Source organism: Schistocerca serialis, chromosome 1 (assembly GCF_023864345.2).
Source record: "Schistocerca serialis cubense isolate TAMUIC-IGC-003099 chromosome 1, iqSchSeri2.2, whole genome shotgun sequence".
NCBI lineage: Eukaryota > Metazoa > Arthropoda > Insecta > Orthoptera > Acrididae > Schistocerca > Schistocerca serialis.
Genome location: NC_064638.1, coordinates 175,231,358 through 175,246,243, shown reverse-complemented (window position 1 = coordinate 175,246,243; position 14,886 = coordinate 175,231,358). Strand labels below are relative to the sequence as shown.

Genomic DNA, 14,886 nt, shown 5'->3' with positions numbered 1-14,886 from the left:
TATTACTGTCAACCTCAACAAAATTCAAATGGTGGTGATTTTATAAACCACTCCAATTTTTTTCTTCTTTTTTTTCACTACTAGCATATCTGCCTGTCCTGCGCTTAAACAACTGTCCTCCTGAGATCATCAAGTGCACAAGGATAGTTCTTATGATGATGCACTGCATGTTTTAACTGGTTCTAAGCTAGTTTAATCTGGTTTGTGCAAGCAGGTACAATAGGCCCACCCACCTACTGGCTTGATTCCTGCTTCCTGGAGGGAGGTGTTCACAAGGTGGCTACAGTGTGCTCGTGCATCTTCCTCTTAACAGATGTACCCTTGGCTGTAGTGTAGGGCTGGGCAACTGCTTGAAGGATACTGTCTCAGTACTGCACAGCTCACAAATTACCCTTGCAGTGATAAGTGGTGTTAAAAACGTGGCTGTATGCAGATTTTGTGTGGTGAAAAGAATATTAAGCAACAGGCTTCCAAACAAAAACCGAGCGAGGTGGCGCAGTGGTTAGCACACTGGACTCGCATTCGGGAGGTCGACGGTTCAATCCCGCGTCGGCCCTGTTGATTTAGGTTTTCCGTGATTTCCGTAAATCGCTCCAGGCAAATGCCGGTATGGTTCCTTTGAAAGAGCATGGCCAACTTCCTTCCCCGTCCTTCCCTAATCCAATGAGACCGATGACCTCGCTGTTTGGTCTCTTCCCCCAAACAACCCAACCCAACTCCAACCAAAAGAGGACAAACTATGGAGTCATAGGGGTGATGAAAAACTACTTTTGAGCACTTTAGAATGTCTATGAACTGGATATAGAGCTCAATACTCAAGAAACATTTGCTCTCAAATAGACCATCACATTATCCAAACCTTGAACAAATTCCCCATCATGTCATAGGACATAGCAAAAGCTACAAGGCAAAATCCTATTCTCAGCAAAGTATTATGCTATATATAAGAATGGTGGCTAACTGCTCTACTGACAACAGAACATCCATCATCATCAATATTATACAATTACAAGCTTTCAAAAGTGTATATGTATGCAGGTCCAACCTTCCTGCAATAACGTAACTTGAACTTTCTTCACCAACTGTACCAGGGAATTATAATGATGAAAAATCTTGCTAGGAAATATGCTTCTTGCCCAAAAACAGATGAGGACATTACACAACTTTAGCAGGATTATCAGGCATGTAAAATACATCAATCAATCCCTTGCCAAAATTTTCCCCATGGCCAGAGTATAATCAAATGTCAGTATGCCTGCATACTGATTTTCATTGTAACAGTTCCCAGCCAGATGTCCAGTTATTAGTAAATTATTAATGCTTTTTGAGGGAACTATCCTTGAACAAACAAAATTATTTTAGAAATACCAAAATCGCAATAGCCAAATTGGTTTAAAATCTTCCTCTTTTGATTATAATTTTTGTGTCTTATCCTCATCATTGTCATCTCAAAAGTCTACATAACAGACTTTTACTTAACAATGAAGAAATGTTCACTGCCTTTCTTGTCTAAAAAAAAAAAAAATATTGACAAATAAAGCACCGAGTTTCAAACTTTCTCATTTGTAACTCACAATTCCTTCCATAAAACTCAGAATTTTACATTTCTTCAATTAAACTTTATTTCTGTAGACTCCACTGTTGGCACTTATTATAAAAACTTCACCAGCAATGGTAGACAATGGAAAACTTAGGTGCTGTATGCAAATGCAAGAAATAATTATTGAAACAGTGGCATAAAATTATTCGTTTTTTCTTGTAATCATAATGTTTCACCAAGTAGCAACTGTGAAGTCTACAGAAACAAACTCTCAGTGATACAACTGAAAAGAATAAATAAAATGTTTCATATTTAAAAATGTCATGTGGAATAACCACTCATCACAGGCACCCATCTGGATATATTAAGTTTTGCTTCGACCATCAACTACTGAATATTATTAAACATAATTATTATAAGATGTGAAATATTCTTGAAAGAATCATTATTAATGTTACCTGTAATTGTTGCTGCTCAGACTCCCTCTGTTTTGCTACAGACTTAAGCATATTTCTTATTCCAATTGCTTTCATTTTCTCCCTTTCCACTTCTTTTGCCAAATTTTCCATCACTGATATAAAACCATCAACTAGTTTTTGAAATTCCGTTATTTCTGAAATTGGAAATAGTTTCAAAAATATTCTTTAGGAGTTTAAGTTCGACCACTAAGGTATTGGTTCTGGTGTGTGTGCATTATTAACACCAATGTGCTGTTTGTGAATACAATACAAAGTGCTTTTTATAGTCACATACATGCATTATGGCATTCTAGCTGAATAGATAGAAGAAGTAACCCAACTTTTCAGTGCACCCCCTACTAGATTTGTGTTTTGTATATGACCCTTATCTGCAGCACTGGATAATACGCATTTAGATAATGCTGTAAATCACAGTCGACTTTCATCCAAGTATAGATTTTTCTGAAATAAAAGCATTGTTCTACGTACCTTGGTGGATAAGTTATGCATTCTGTATGGTACAACATATTATTCTATGGCAAATAGTTAACAGGAATAATAAAAGTAATAGGAATTTAAAACATTTAATTGTAGTAGTTTCGACTGTATAAGCAACATTCCCCGTACAGTAAGCATATAAGCACTAACCAATGTTTTAGCACATTTGGATTCTATGGTGCTATAAAATAAGTCATTTCTCTAATGCTCACACGACAGATTCTCCGGTACAAGATTTTTAGTGGTGATAAAGGCAATATACGATGTTTGAAACTTAGTGTAAACTCACAGTATCCCAGTAATGAATATACTAAGCAGCCTTCACATATATATGCACACACAGGTAATTGTAAAGGAAAACAACTAAGAAACGATATCATAATAAGAATGTCAGGCAGTGAGTCAAAATCTGTATGGGAGAGCGTAAAAAGTGAAACAGGGAAGATACATGAAGAACAGGAAATTACTCTTATAAATGCTGACAATATCAATACCGTCTAAAAATACCTGCCAAAATGATTACTTTATACATGCTTAACAAAACATTTATAAAACTAAATTTAGCTTATCAGGGTAAACTTAGGTATCGCACATCTGCATAGAGCATGAGGTTAGTTCCGATGAGTGACTATGAAGTAGTAATGGACCAGTATCACTTATAATCCATACTGCTTCACAAATTGCAAAACCCTTGACTCACATTGTTAATTTACCATTTACCCCACAGATTAAAAATCTCGAAAGTGATACCTCTATTCGATAGTGGTATTAGGCATAAAACTGAAAATTATTTACCTATTCACTCTTCTTGGCATTCTCTACAGTAACTAGAGACCAATGAAACAATGAATTGCCAAGTACTATACTTAAACAATCATGATCTACTGAATAATAATAAATATGGCTTTCAAAAAGGTAGAAACAGCAATAATGGATTGCACAAATGAAATAGTCAGAAACTTCGATAACAATGGTAGTGTTACAGGAATGAATTTAGATCTTTCTTAAGCTTTCAATACTATTAGTCATGAAATTCTTTTGGATAAGTTGGACGCAATGGCGATTTCAATCATATTTGGAAAACAGATCACAGGTTGTGGAACTCATATCAGCTCACTGTAGCCATAAAATCAGACTAGTATCTGATGCAAAGTAAGTCAAAATAAGTGTACTAAAGGGTAGTGTGTGAGGTCACCTTCTGTTCCTTATTTATTTAAACGACATACACACCTTAGAAACTGCAGCCAAGGTCATGTTGTTTGCAGATGATACTAGTTTACTAGTGAGCAATGTTAAGAAATCTGTCCACAACAACTGACAAAGCCCTCAAGTCCTTGGATTCGTGGTTCAATGCCAACAGGCTGACCCTTAATGTGAAAAAAAAAAAAAAAAAAAAAAAAAAAAGAAAATCAAATTGTATTCAATTTGGAAAGATGAATCAAAAGTAAGATTTCCAGCTGGTACTGCGCAGAAATGAGTTAGGAGTATGGGACATAAAACTTTTGATCAAGACAAATTAGTAAGACCACATAACTAAACTCTCCCAGAGACTCAGTTCTGCATGTTTCATTCTGAGTATTACTTCTAAGGTTTGCTGTTTAGATGGTGCTAGATGTGCTTATTTTGATTACTTTCAGTCCCTCGTAGCTCACGGAATAGTGTTTTGAGGTAAAATTTATAGCTGATCAAATGAAATTTTTATGTTACAGAACAGGGCTACCCAAATCTTGTCATATAGCTCTGCTAGGGCTCACTGTAAGCTCCTATTTAAAATGTTCTGTTTGCTTACTGTACCCTCTCTGTACATATACAACTACGTGTTGATGACAAGAGCTGACTTTGTGACTTGTAAGCCAATCCCACCTACCACAGTTACATCACTCACAACTGTCGATCCACCTTATAAAACAAGTAAGAACAACTCACAATCAAAGATATGTGACCCCACTTTGGCGTCATTCTTTATAACAAGCTGCCAACTTACATAAAGAGATTGGTGAACGAAACACCTTTTAAAGCAGAGTTAAAATCATTTCTGTTGATAAGTGTGAATATATTAGCTTACTGGAATATTAGGCCCTACTTACTGCTCAGTTTTTTTTTATTGTCAACAGATGTACCATCTATGCTTAATTCGTCTTTGCAAAAGAATGTTTCTGCTAATGATCATCTTGGGGCTGAATGTAATGTTTCTGCTGTTGATTTTTTTGCTTCACATGTAGTGTCACACACACGCTCAGAGAAGGGATATGGTGCTAGACTAGTTGTGATGCCTATAGAATCAGTAGGTTTTTGTGTTTCTGTGTGTTACACTTTCCTGCAGTGTTATATAAAAATTTTTGTGTTTTTCTTTTTTCAGAAGTGTGTTCAATTATAGTTATAGCACCAATTTATTTCTTGTGCACATCGTATTTTCCAACAGTACATAACATGTTCATTCATTTTCTGTAGTTTTTTTTTATATTGAAACTTCATGTTGCAATTACATCATTGATTTATTTGTTGGGCATGTCACAATTCCAATGTACAGTGTGTGCTTCAGATTCCCCTTCCAGTAATGTACTGAGTAAGGTTGCTATGCCAGTCTTAATGCACTGGACTCGCATTCACAATGAGTGGGATTTATTCCCCGTCCGGCCATTCTCACTTAGGTTTTCCCAAGTTGCTAAGGTGAATGCTGGGATGGATCCTTTGAATAGGTCATGGAGAACATCCTGCCTTATCCTCACTGAGGGGCGATTCTAGAAGTCGGTCAAAGGGGGTGGGGATGGGGGGAGGAGAGGGTTGGGGGAATGGAATACGGCTTAACAAAAGGAGAGTTGGGGTGCTCTACCGACAAATTGGTACAATTTGGTGCTGCTTAAAGTAGTGCTTGGTAACTGTTTTGGAGTTCAGGATATAAAATTAGTATTAATAAATAATAAAAGGCCTATTTTAAGTTAAATGATATTTATTGGTTTAGGTAGTAAGCTATCTGCCGCTATTATTCTTCTGTTAAAATGTGTTTGGAATACAATGCAATCTATATTGCTACATAATTATAAAAAAAATGATTGAATCTGTTGCATTAATTTATTCGCTGATTTCTGAAGTCATTTTATCCGGAGTAATATGATACTCCATGGACGGGCTATAGCCCCCATGCCCCACCGCCCCCTGTTGCCACCCCCCTGTCCTCACTTAATCCTAATAATTTAAATAACGGGTTTCAGACACTGCTGTACTGAATAGTCTTAAGGATGAATAAATAAACAATAGTGGGAGTTAACCAAAATGGCACAAACTTTGAACCTTATAAATGAAAACAAGGCCCACTGTATGCCATATATAAATGTTCTTTATTTTGTATTTAAAATTTTTACTTACTGAAATAAAGAACATTGATGTACAGCCTACAACGTAGCATGTTTTCATTTGTAAAACTTTTCGGGGCTGTGGACACACACTGAACCAAAATTTACTACTTTTATACCACCTTCAATCGACCAAATGCATACCGCATGTTAAATGTTCTCACGCTATACAAAATGAATGAAAATATAGTTACTTTCCACAAAAGTTTTGCATTCTTCATTCAGCTCATTTGTCTGTTCGGCTACTTCCGGTTCGAGAATTCGTATTTTGGTCAAGTCATCGAAATAAATTCCTAACTTTGCGAGCATTTCTGTCATATTCAATATCGCTAATACAACCACCCTTTACGTATAGATTGTATACACTCTATAGTTGACAACTGACATAAACTAAGGTGCGCAGCTTTTCACATATAAAACGAGCTATTCCAAAGATGCATACTTTGCAGTTTGCAGTATCTGACGTCGCAGATTCTGGACCAACAGTCGCATTACACGCTCGAGAGCAATTCACCGTATCGATGGTTGTAACTCAATATTGCAAAACTTGTCATTTCGATTTCATTGTCGTTGTGGGTACAGTTTGCCGCTACGTGAAAGATTTGGGTTATGAGTGTATAGAATGGTTAGTGTAGTGCGAAACTGATAAGAAGAGGAACTAGTGAGACGCATCTTTATTTCCAAAGTTCCATTACCTACAGATGCTAATTAATGCCGTCATTTGCATTCGCTAACTTGATTGGAATGACATTCACGCCTTCAGATTGGTTTCATATCTGACTAGTAAGGGATACTTTAAAACTCCATTAAGTATTAGGCTTATCAAAAATGTCTGGTGATCATAAAACCGTAATCAAAGGCAACCCATCCCAGTATGTTAAGCTTAACATTGGAGGGTCCCTTCATTATACAACCATTGGAACTTTAACCAAACACGATACTATGCTGAGAGCTATGTTTAGTGGCCGTATGGAAGTGTTGACAGATTCTGAGGGTAAGAAATTTTAAAGCATTTGCACCATACGTGTCAGTTTAACCTAAAAACCTGATTGGTGAACTACTTGTCATTATCAGAGAATTGTGAGTGCTGCTTATTGCCCACAGAAGTACATTAACACTAACACAAACTTGTTATACTCCAAAATAATAGCCTAATTGAGCATCATGCCCATTGTCTGATGCTAGTTTTAGTTCTTAACATGTCACTATTTTGTAATGCAGGGGTATGCTTATATGTCAAACTAGCTACCTTTAGGGCAATAATTTACTAAAGGTTGTATCTCCTCAGAGTGTCTCTTATACAAAGTGCCTGAAGCTGATTTCTGTCACACTTCCTAGTCTTCCTCCTTTGTGTTGTTTCTGATTCTGAAATTCTCATTTCACCTTACTTCATCGGCTACATCTGTGCTCTCAACACAGTTTGTGTTGCTTTAGAATTAGTAACAGTTCATCATACAAGACTTGTTGCCAATATGTAGCAGTTTACTTTCCAGTTTTTCTTATAGTGGTCACTTCCCAGTCTGTGCCCTGGTGGCTCTGCAGGGTCAGACTACAAATTATTGACTAGTTTTGCCGGCGTAACACTAAGAGTATGAGATTTTTAATGCTTAGCAATTTATGCATACTTTACTACCTTTACAGCAATCACTGGTTTCATAACATAGGCTTAAGTGCACTTAGTACCATACACACAACCTTATAGGTACCCAAACATATCTTGTCGAACAGTGTTAGGGCAGCACGTTTGTGTGTGTGTGTGTGTGTGTGTGTGTGTGTGTGTGTGTGTGTGTGTGACAGAGAGAGAGAGGAAGGGGGGGGGGAGGGAGGAAGGGATCACTTACTTAAATTGTAAAAAATCTGAGAGCTAGTCATTTCTCTCTCCTGCTTCATGTGTGTATGTGCCACACAGCAGTCGGCTACAGTTGAGTGGTTTGCTTGCATCCAAAAACTTTTGTTAAGCAATTTATTATTTGTATGTACTGTGTTTGAATGAATTTAATGTAAGAGTTATTTAATGAAATATTTGACACTGAATCATTAAGTCATAAAACTAATGCATCATTTTCACTTAATGTTAATATTTTCCTGTAAAATGCCATTCAGCGAAATTTGCATTCAGTATTACACTGTTTCATTATTTGTGAATATTAATGCACAGTGCACTACTCAGATTTTGTTTCACACCTTGGCCCATAAGGGCCACAGCCTAGCGTTCTGGGGTGGAGAGATGAGTCCAGTCTACTACATCAGGATTGCAGGCTAGTAGATCAGGCCATGGACCTGTTGGCTCCCTAGCCCGTTGCATTGTGTATGCTATGGCCCATCTACTGTTCTGCGGCACGTGCAGCATATATTTCAAACATTCTAAAATTTATGCCAGTAAAAGTTACATAGTAGGCTTCCCATTCCATTTCTGATAGAAGAATATGTAAATAGTATGCATGAAAATATTGGCCGAAGCCTTTTTTCTGAAGTTACTTTGCAGCTTTAGATTTAATGACAAAAGGTGTTTTAAATATGACACAGATGTAAACATTGGGCTATGCTACAGGATAATCTGTTATCAAAAACTTTATTTGGTATTCACATTCATTAACTTTGCGAACTTGCAACCAAATTAACATTCCAACTTAATCTAGACATCGGGTTGTACTGTAGATCAATCTGTCATCACAACATAGTATTTTGCTTTCACATCCAATGGCTCCACCAACTAGCGACAGTAATATGAATATACGCACCAAAATATGATGGGTTAACGGAAACATCCGATTCCACCCATCTGCTTTGATCAATGACGTCACCAATATTTCTGAAACAACCATTCACGTCAACTCCCATATCGCGACTATGACATCATTACGTAAACATGACAAAAAACATAAAAATAGTTTGAAAAACCATCAAACACATATTCCTCCAAAAATATAATGAAAATAACGGGACAAGCAGGGGAAAGTGTGGGATTTTTGGTGGGGACAAACAAAAAATAAACACACGCCACGAAACCAAATGACAAAAATGATAAAACGACCGAAACCTTCCCAAAATCAACTAAAAATAATATCAATTGGAATTGAACACTTCCCTTGACCTATATAGGTCAACAGAAACTACCGATAACAAATCCTAAAACCCAAAACTACAACCACGTCCACAATCATCACTACCTCAAAAAACACAAGAAAACAACAAAATTGGAATCAAACACTTTCCTTGACCTACATAGGTCAACAGCAACTACCAATACCACACTATAAATCTCAAAACTTTCACCGCCACACTTAATCCCAAAAAAAAAAAAAAAAAAATACCCCTAGAAAATCAAAATTGGAATTGAACACTTCCGTTGACCTGTTATCCTTACGACATCTCCACATATAGCCGTCCCAGGCCCGAGACGCTAGAACTATAGTAAGCCTCATTTCTTCACGACACACTGGACACTTCAAGAATTCAGCTGACAGACCGAATAGATGAAGAAATTTTATTAGAGACAACGCACTGTCCCCCCATCATCACCGACATCCGAAAACTGTTGACCTTGTCAGTCATATCCATACCTACCAAAGACATAAACAATTCAATTTACCAAAATTCACACATGCCGAACAGAAAAAAACTACAATAACGTCGATGTAACAAAACCAAAATTGTTAAATCACTGAAAAATATTCCACTGAAAGCACAGTCACCACCGATAACACACACATACAATGCTACCCTGCAAATGAACCCCATACGCCACATAACATGCTGCCCATAAACACACCACCAGAGAGAACCACCAACCGCAATACATCATCTACAAACACGCCACTCTCACAAACTAAACTCCGCGCTGTCGTGACGTCACACACCACAACAGCCTAATGTCACGGGTCAAAGCCGATGGGTGGAATCGGATGCTTCTGTTGACCTAGGCATTAACATCGTCAGTGGTCAAAGCCAAAGACCTGTATCTAATATTTGTCTTGACCCAAAAGTTCTTTGTGGACATTATAATTGGCTGGAGATAAAAACCTGGAGCTACAGGGAAGTGTGTAATCTCAATATTTATTGAAAATGAAAAAGCTCTGGTGCAGAGTCAATTTGAATAATAGTAGAGGACAATAAATGTAGGGCTTTGCAGATGGAAGCTGACCATCACACAGCAGAGACGACCTGCTGACACCACGTCACTGTAGTGTGCAACTTGCTGGGCTGGGGAAGCAACTAGATATTTTGTATAAACTTTAAAACTGTAAATGTGTTTTGTAGTGACTGCTCCATTGGCTGTGAATAACAGGAACCTCATGTAGGTTTTTGACAGATACAGGTTGCATATCATTAGACACAGTGAAAAGGAATAGATGTAAAGATGGCAGATCATGACTGAATAAACGTGAAATTTTTCATAGAATGAATCTTTCACTCTGTGTTAAAGACTGTGCCGTTGTAGAAATATTGTATTTGTTACTGCTGTGATGATGATGTTACCAGTTGGGATGGCACTGTCTGCTTAGTACTACCCTGAAACAACCACTATCACTGCATGATGCCACAGTCACTTCATTTTTGATATGGCACATTGAACCATGACCATTATGGTTTTGCTGTCGCAGAATTTTTAACATTGTTGATCTCATTTCAAGACCCAATTTAAGGAATTCGTTTGATGTAAGAACTGATTTTTAGTTTCAAATCCAGTATGGTATTTTGTAGAATATTGTTTTGGAGGAGCATCATTAAGCTGATTGATTTGAAACACAATAGCTCAAGCTTAAAAGTTCATCAGAGTGATTGTAAGGTGCAAATATATTTTCAAATTTCGTGCAATACATTCAGAGACTACCTTTGATAGTAAAGATGAATTTTTACTTCCAAAATCATTAGGGAAAGGTTACTTAATATGAAAGGTAGGTCTGTTATTGAAGCGAAGACATAAGTTTTTGTGGTGGGCTTAGTGTATACATGAGTGTTTAAGTAAGCATCAGATATGTGAACGGCAATACCAAATAAGGAAAAAGAATTTGTTAAGAGAAAGGTGTTGCAAACTTTACAGAAGAGAGTTGAGTTTCTCACAAAAAATTAGGAAGTTCTGGCTCACCAGGAATTTGCAGATAAAACATGTCACCCCTGTATAAAACTGAACCAGATCAGAGGCTTTCAATCCATGGTCTCAAACAATCTCTAGGTAATTCACAGATAAGCTTATATAAAACAGAGCAGTTCTGTTCCTCAAGACTCTACCACTAATATGTTTGTAAGCTTTTCCTTGAAAGGTGAATTAATTGTCTTTTAGTAAAAATTAATGACAGTGACTGATAATAGGAACACATGTTTTGAAGTACACAAGCTATGTAGGTATGTATGAAATATTGTTATAGAAAACAATTTCATAAAAAAAAAATCAAGAAGAATATTAGCTGGGATGAGAAGTGTAGATTTCAGGTGACTAATATGGTACACTGGTTAAGACCTTGGACTCATACATGGGAGATTCAAGGTTCAAATCTTCATTCATCCAGTCTAATTTACATTTTCCTGAATTGCTAGACCACTGAAGGCAACTATTGTCTAATCTGAACTTTCCCATCTTTCTAACAACACACTCTTCTATCCATTTTATGCCTTTGCTCGGGGGAGGGGGAAGGGTGCGCGAGGGAATTCTATTTTTTATCTTAACACATTTTTTCCTCTGTTTTCTATCAGTTACCTACTATTTTCTGCTACTTATTTGTATTCACGTAAAATTTCTTTTGCTGCTGTGCCTATTCAGATACAACTATAAGCTATTAACAGATATGAAGTGCATTATAGCTTTTGCAGAGCTGAACATACACTTATGTAGTGTTATGGAGCTACTTATTTGACATTTGTTGTGCGTTGCTACAGGGGTCAACGGAAGCATCCGATTCCACCTGTCTGCTTTGACCCCATGACGTAAGAGTGTTGTGGTGTGTGATGTCATTACGGTGCAGAGTTTGAGTTGGTTGTGTTTGATGGCACCGCGTGCGTGCGTGTGTGTGTGTGTGTGTGTGTGTGTGTGTGTGTGTGTGTGTGTGTGTGTGAGAGAGAGAGAGAGAGAGAGAGAGAGAGAGAGAGAGAGAGAGAGAGAGAGAGATGGCCGACCTATTTTGCACTGCCAAAATTTGTTGGTTGTAAGTAATTGTGAGTTTTTTTCTTTTTTTAAATATTTTTTTCTATTTTTCTCAAGTTGTAGTGTTTTGTGTATTGAATGTGTTTTAATTTATGTAGGGATTTTTGACTTGTTGAGGTGTTGTGGTTTTGGTTTTGTTTTTCTAAGTTGTAGGTGTTGAATTTTTTGTATCAGTAGTTATGGTTGAGCTATATGGGTCAAGGGAAATAACCAATTCCAATTTTCGTAGTTTTATTTGTAGGTATTGGTGTTTTGGTATCATCATCTGTGGTCAAGGGAAATGTCTGTTTCCAGTTTTCATAGTTTTTGCTATAGGCGTTGCTGTTTTGGTATCGTCAGCTACGGTTGACGTATATAGGTCAAGGGAAGTGTCAGATTCCTGTTGATTTTGTAATTATTGTTTTTTTTTTGTTCATTGTTTTGTGTGTTTTGGGATCATGGTGGTGATTTTTTTTTTTTCTCTGTGATATTTAGGTTGTCCCCTCCCTAAAACCCCCAATTTCCCGCTGTTGTCCCATTAGTTTGATTGTATTTTTGGAGGGTGGTGATCTTCTTCTTCTTCTGCTTTTATGGCCTCATTGGACCACTTCAGTCAATCATTTCTGGTCCTCTTCTTTGGTATTTTCCCCTTCCGAGTGGCCCAGTATCTCTTCATTCGTTCCGATGCTTTTCGTCGTTCCTTATCTGTAAATACCCTTTTCATTGTATGTCGTTTGTCAATTTTTGGTTTAAATCTTATTTCTGTGTCCCTCAACTTCTTTAAATTTGGCGTTTTGTTCTGCAAATCATCCAGAGTTATTTCCAGTTCTTCCATATCCTCTCTTATTTCCTTAAGCCATCCTCCTTGTTGTTTCAAATTCCAGAGTTTCTCAATAATTTTCCTTGATAATCTGGTTTCTGGTGTCCTCAGAATGTGACCACAAAAAGAGATCCTTTTCTTTCGTATAGTATCAGTGATGGGCTCCAGTTCTCTGTATACCACTTCATTTGGAACTATCCGCCATTGCCCAGCTTTTTGATATTTCTTATTTATGCATGTTCTAGCAATTCTTCTCTCTACTTTTAAAATTTTGTCAATTCTGTTTTTCTGGGTGACTTTAAAGAGAGTTTCACTTCCGTATGTAACCTCTGGTTGAACCACCGTCTTGTAATGTTTTAATTTTGTTTTAATTGATAGACATTTTTTATTGTACATAGACCATGTTAGTTTTTGAGCTTTTATCATTTTATTAGTTCTTGCTCGCCATGCAGGTTTCTCGTCCAATTTATGTGTTATAATTTCACCCAGGTATTTAAATTGTTTCACTATTTTAATTTCCCTATTGTTCACTGTGATGTGATCTATTACAAGTGGATCTGTTACCATTATTTCAGTCTTTTCAAATGATACCTAGAGTCCTAATTTTTGTGCTATATTTTGTAAGCTTGTTATTTGTTTCGTGGCTTCCTGAATATTATTGGCTAGTAATGCTAGGTCATCAGCAAATCCCAAGCAATTTAGGTTTATTTTATCTTTCTTAGTTCCAATTTTAATATTCATAGGATTTTCCTTGTACCATTCTCTCATTACATATTCAAGAGCACAATTGAATAGCAATGGTGATAAACAATCTCCCTGTCTCAACCCTGTTTTAATCGTAAATGGTTCAGATATTTCTCTTCTAAATTTTACTTTGGATTTGGTGTTTGTTAAGGTTAACTGTATCATTTTTATTAATTTAGGATGCAGTCCAAAATTCCTTAATATTTTCATCATTGAAGATCTATGGATGCAATCATACGCCTTTTTGAAATCTACAAAGGTTATGACTAGTTGTTTTTGCCTTCTTTTGTAGACATCCATAACTAACTTCAAGGTGATTATCTGTTCTGGGCAGCTTCTCCAGGATCTAAATCCTCCTTGATATTCTCCCAGTTACAGTTCTAATTGATCTTTACAGCGGTTGTATAGTATTCTTGACATGATCTTATACGTGCAGTCCAAAAGGGAAATTCCTCTATAGTTGTCTGGATTTGATTTTTCTCCTTTCTTATGTAATGGATGTATTATAGCAGTAGTCCAATTTTCTGGTAATTTCTCTTCATTCCAGATTTTTACTATGCATTGGTGTAATGCTATCTTTACTGGTTCTGCTGCATATTTCCAAAGTTCAGCAAACGTTTGATCTTCTCCACTTGCTTTGTAGTTTTTGAGTTCTTTCAAAGCTCTGTAGACCTCATTAATTGTAGGTGGATTTGTATTTTCTGCTGGTGTTTTAATTGGGGTTTCTGTGTTTATCTGAAGAAGTTCTGGGGGATCTTCACAATTTAGTAACTTGTTAAATGTTTCTGCTAGAATTTCTGTATTTTTACTATTGCTATGGGCTAGGTTATTATCTTTATCTTTTAACATTAATGTTGGAGGATCATATCTTTGTAATTGTCTGCCAAATATTTTGTAATAGTCTCTTGAGTTTGTTTTTTCACTATTTGTTTCTATCATTAGAAGTATATCTTTTTGGTACTGATGTTTAACTCTCCTTATTATTTTTTGTGTTGTCTTCCTTTGTTTTGTGAGTTCCAAATATGATTTTTCTGTTTTTTCATTTTGATGCCTTAACCAGGCTTGGTGTCGATCCAACACTGCTTCATCACATTCATCGTTCCACTACTGGTGTTTTTTCCTTGGATTTATAGGGGCAACTTGTTCAGCTATTTGTTTCAATTTGGGAATTATTTCTTCCAGATCATCTGTTATTTTTATATCCCTGGTTTGTGCTTCATAATCCTCATTTTGTATCAGTTTATGAGGGTCATAGGTTCTCTTCTTCTTCTGGTGGGATTTTTTCTTTGCTAATGGGGTTAATTTAATTTTAATTTTTATCATGTAATGATCTGATCCGGTATCTGTCCCTC

General features: G+C 36.6%; 2 protein-coding genes across 2 annotated transcripts in view; one reads left to right on the top strand and one right to left on the bottom strand.

Moving 5' to 3' along the window:
* The window catches only part of LOC126465172 (intraflagellar transport protein 20 homolog), a 109,256-nt gene extending 102,976 nt beyond the window's left edge, over nucleotides 1–6,280 (bottom strand). The window contains exons 1-2 of the mRNA XM_050096286.1: nucleotides 6,044–6,280; nucleotides 1,999–2,153 (exon numbers count right to left, since the gene is read on the bottom strand). Of these exons, the coding sequence (XP_049952243.1) occupies nucleotides 1,999–2,153; nucleotides 6,044–6,167 (279 nt within the window). The 5' untranslated portion in view covers nucleotides 6,168–6,280. The remainder of the gene's footprint in view (nucleotides 1–1,998; nucleotides 2,154–6,043) is intronic.
* Nucleotides 6,281–6,340: 60 nt separating this feature from the next.
* Nucleotides 6,341–14,886, top strand: part of LOC126465089 (BTB/POZ domain-containing adapter for CUL3-mediated RhoA degradation protein 3) — a 120,534-nt gene continuing 111,988 nt past the window's right edge. Inside the window, exon 1 of the mRNA XM_050096279.1 lies at nucleotides 6,341–6,843. Coding sequence (XP_049952236.1) covers nucleotides 6,678–6,843 — 166 coding nt within the window. The 5' untranslated portion in view covers nucleotides 6,341–6,677. The remainder of the gene's footprint in view (nucleotides 6,844–14,886) is intronic.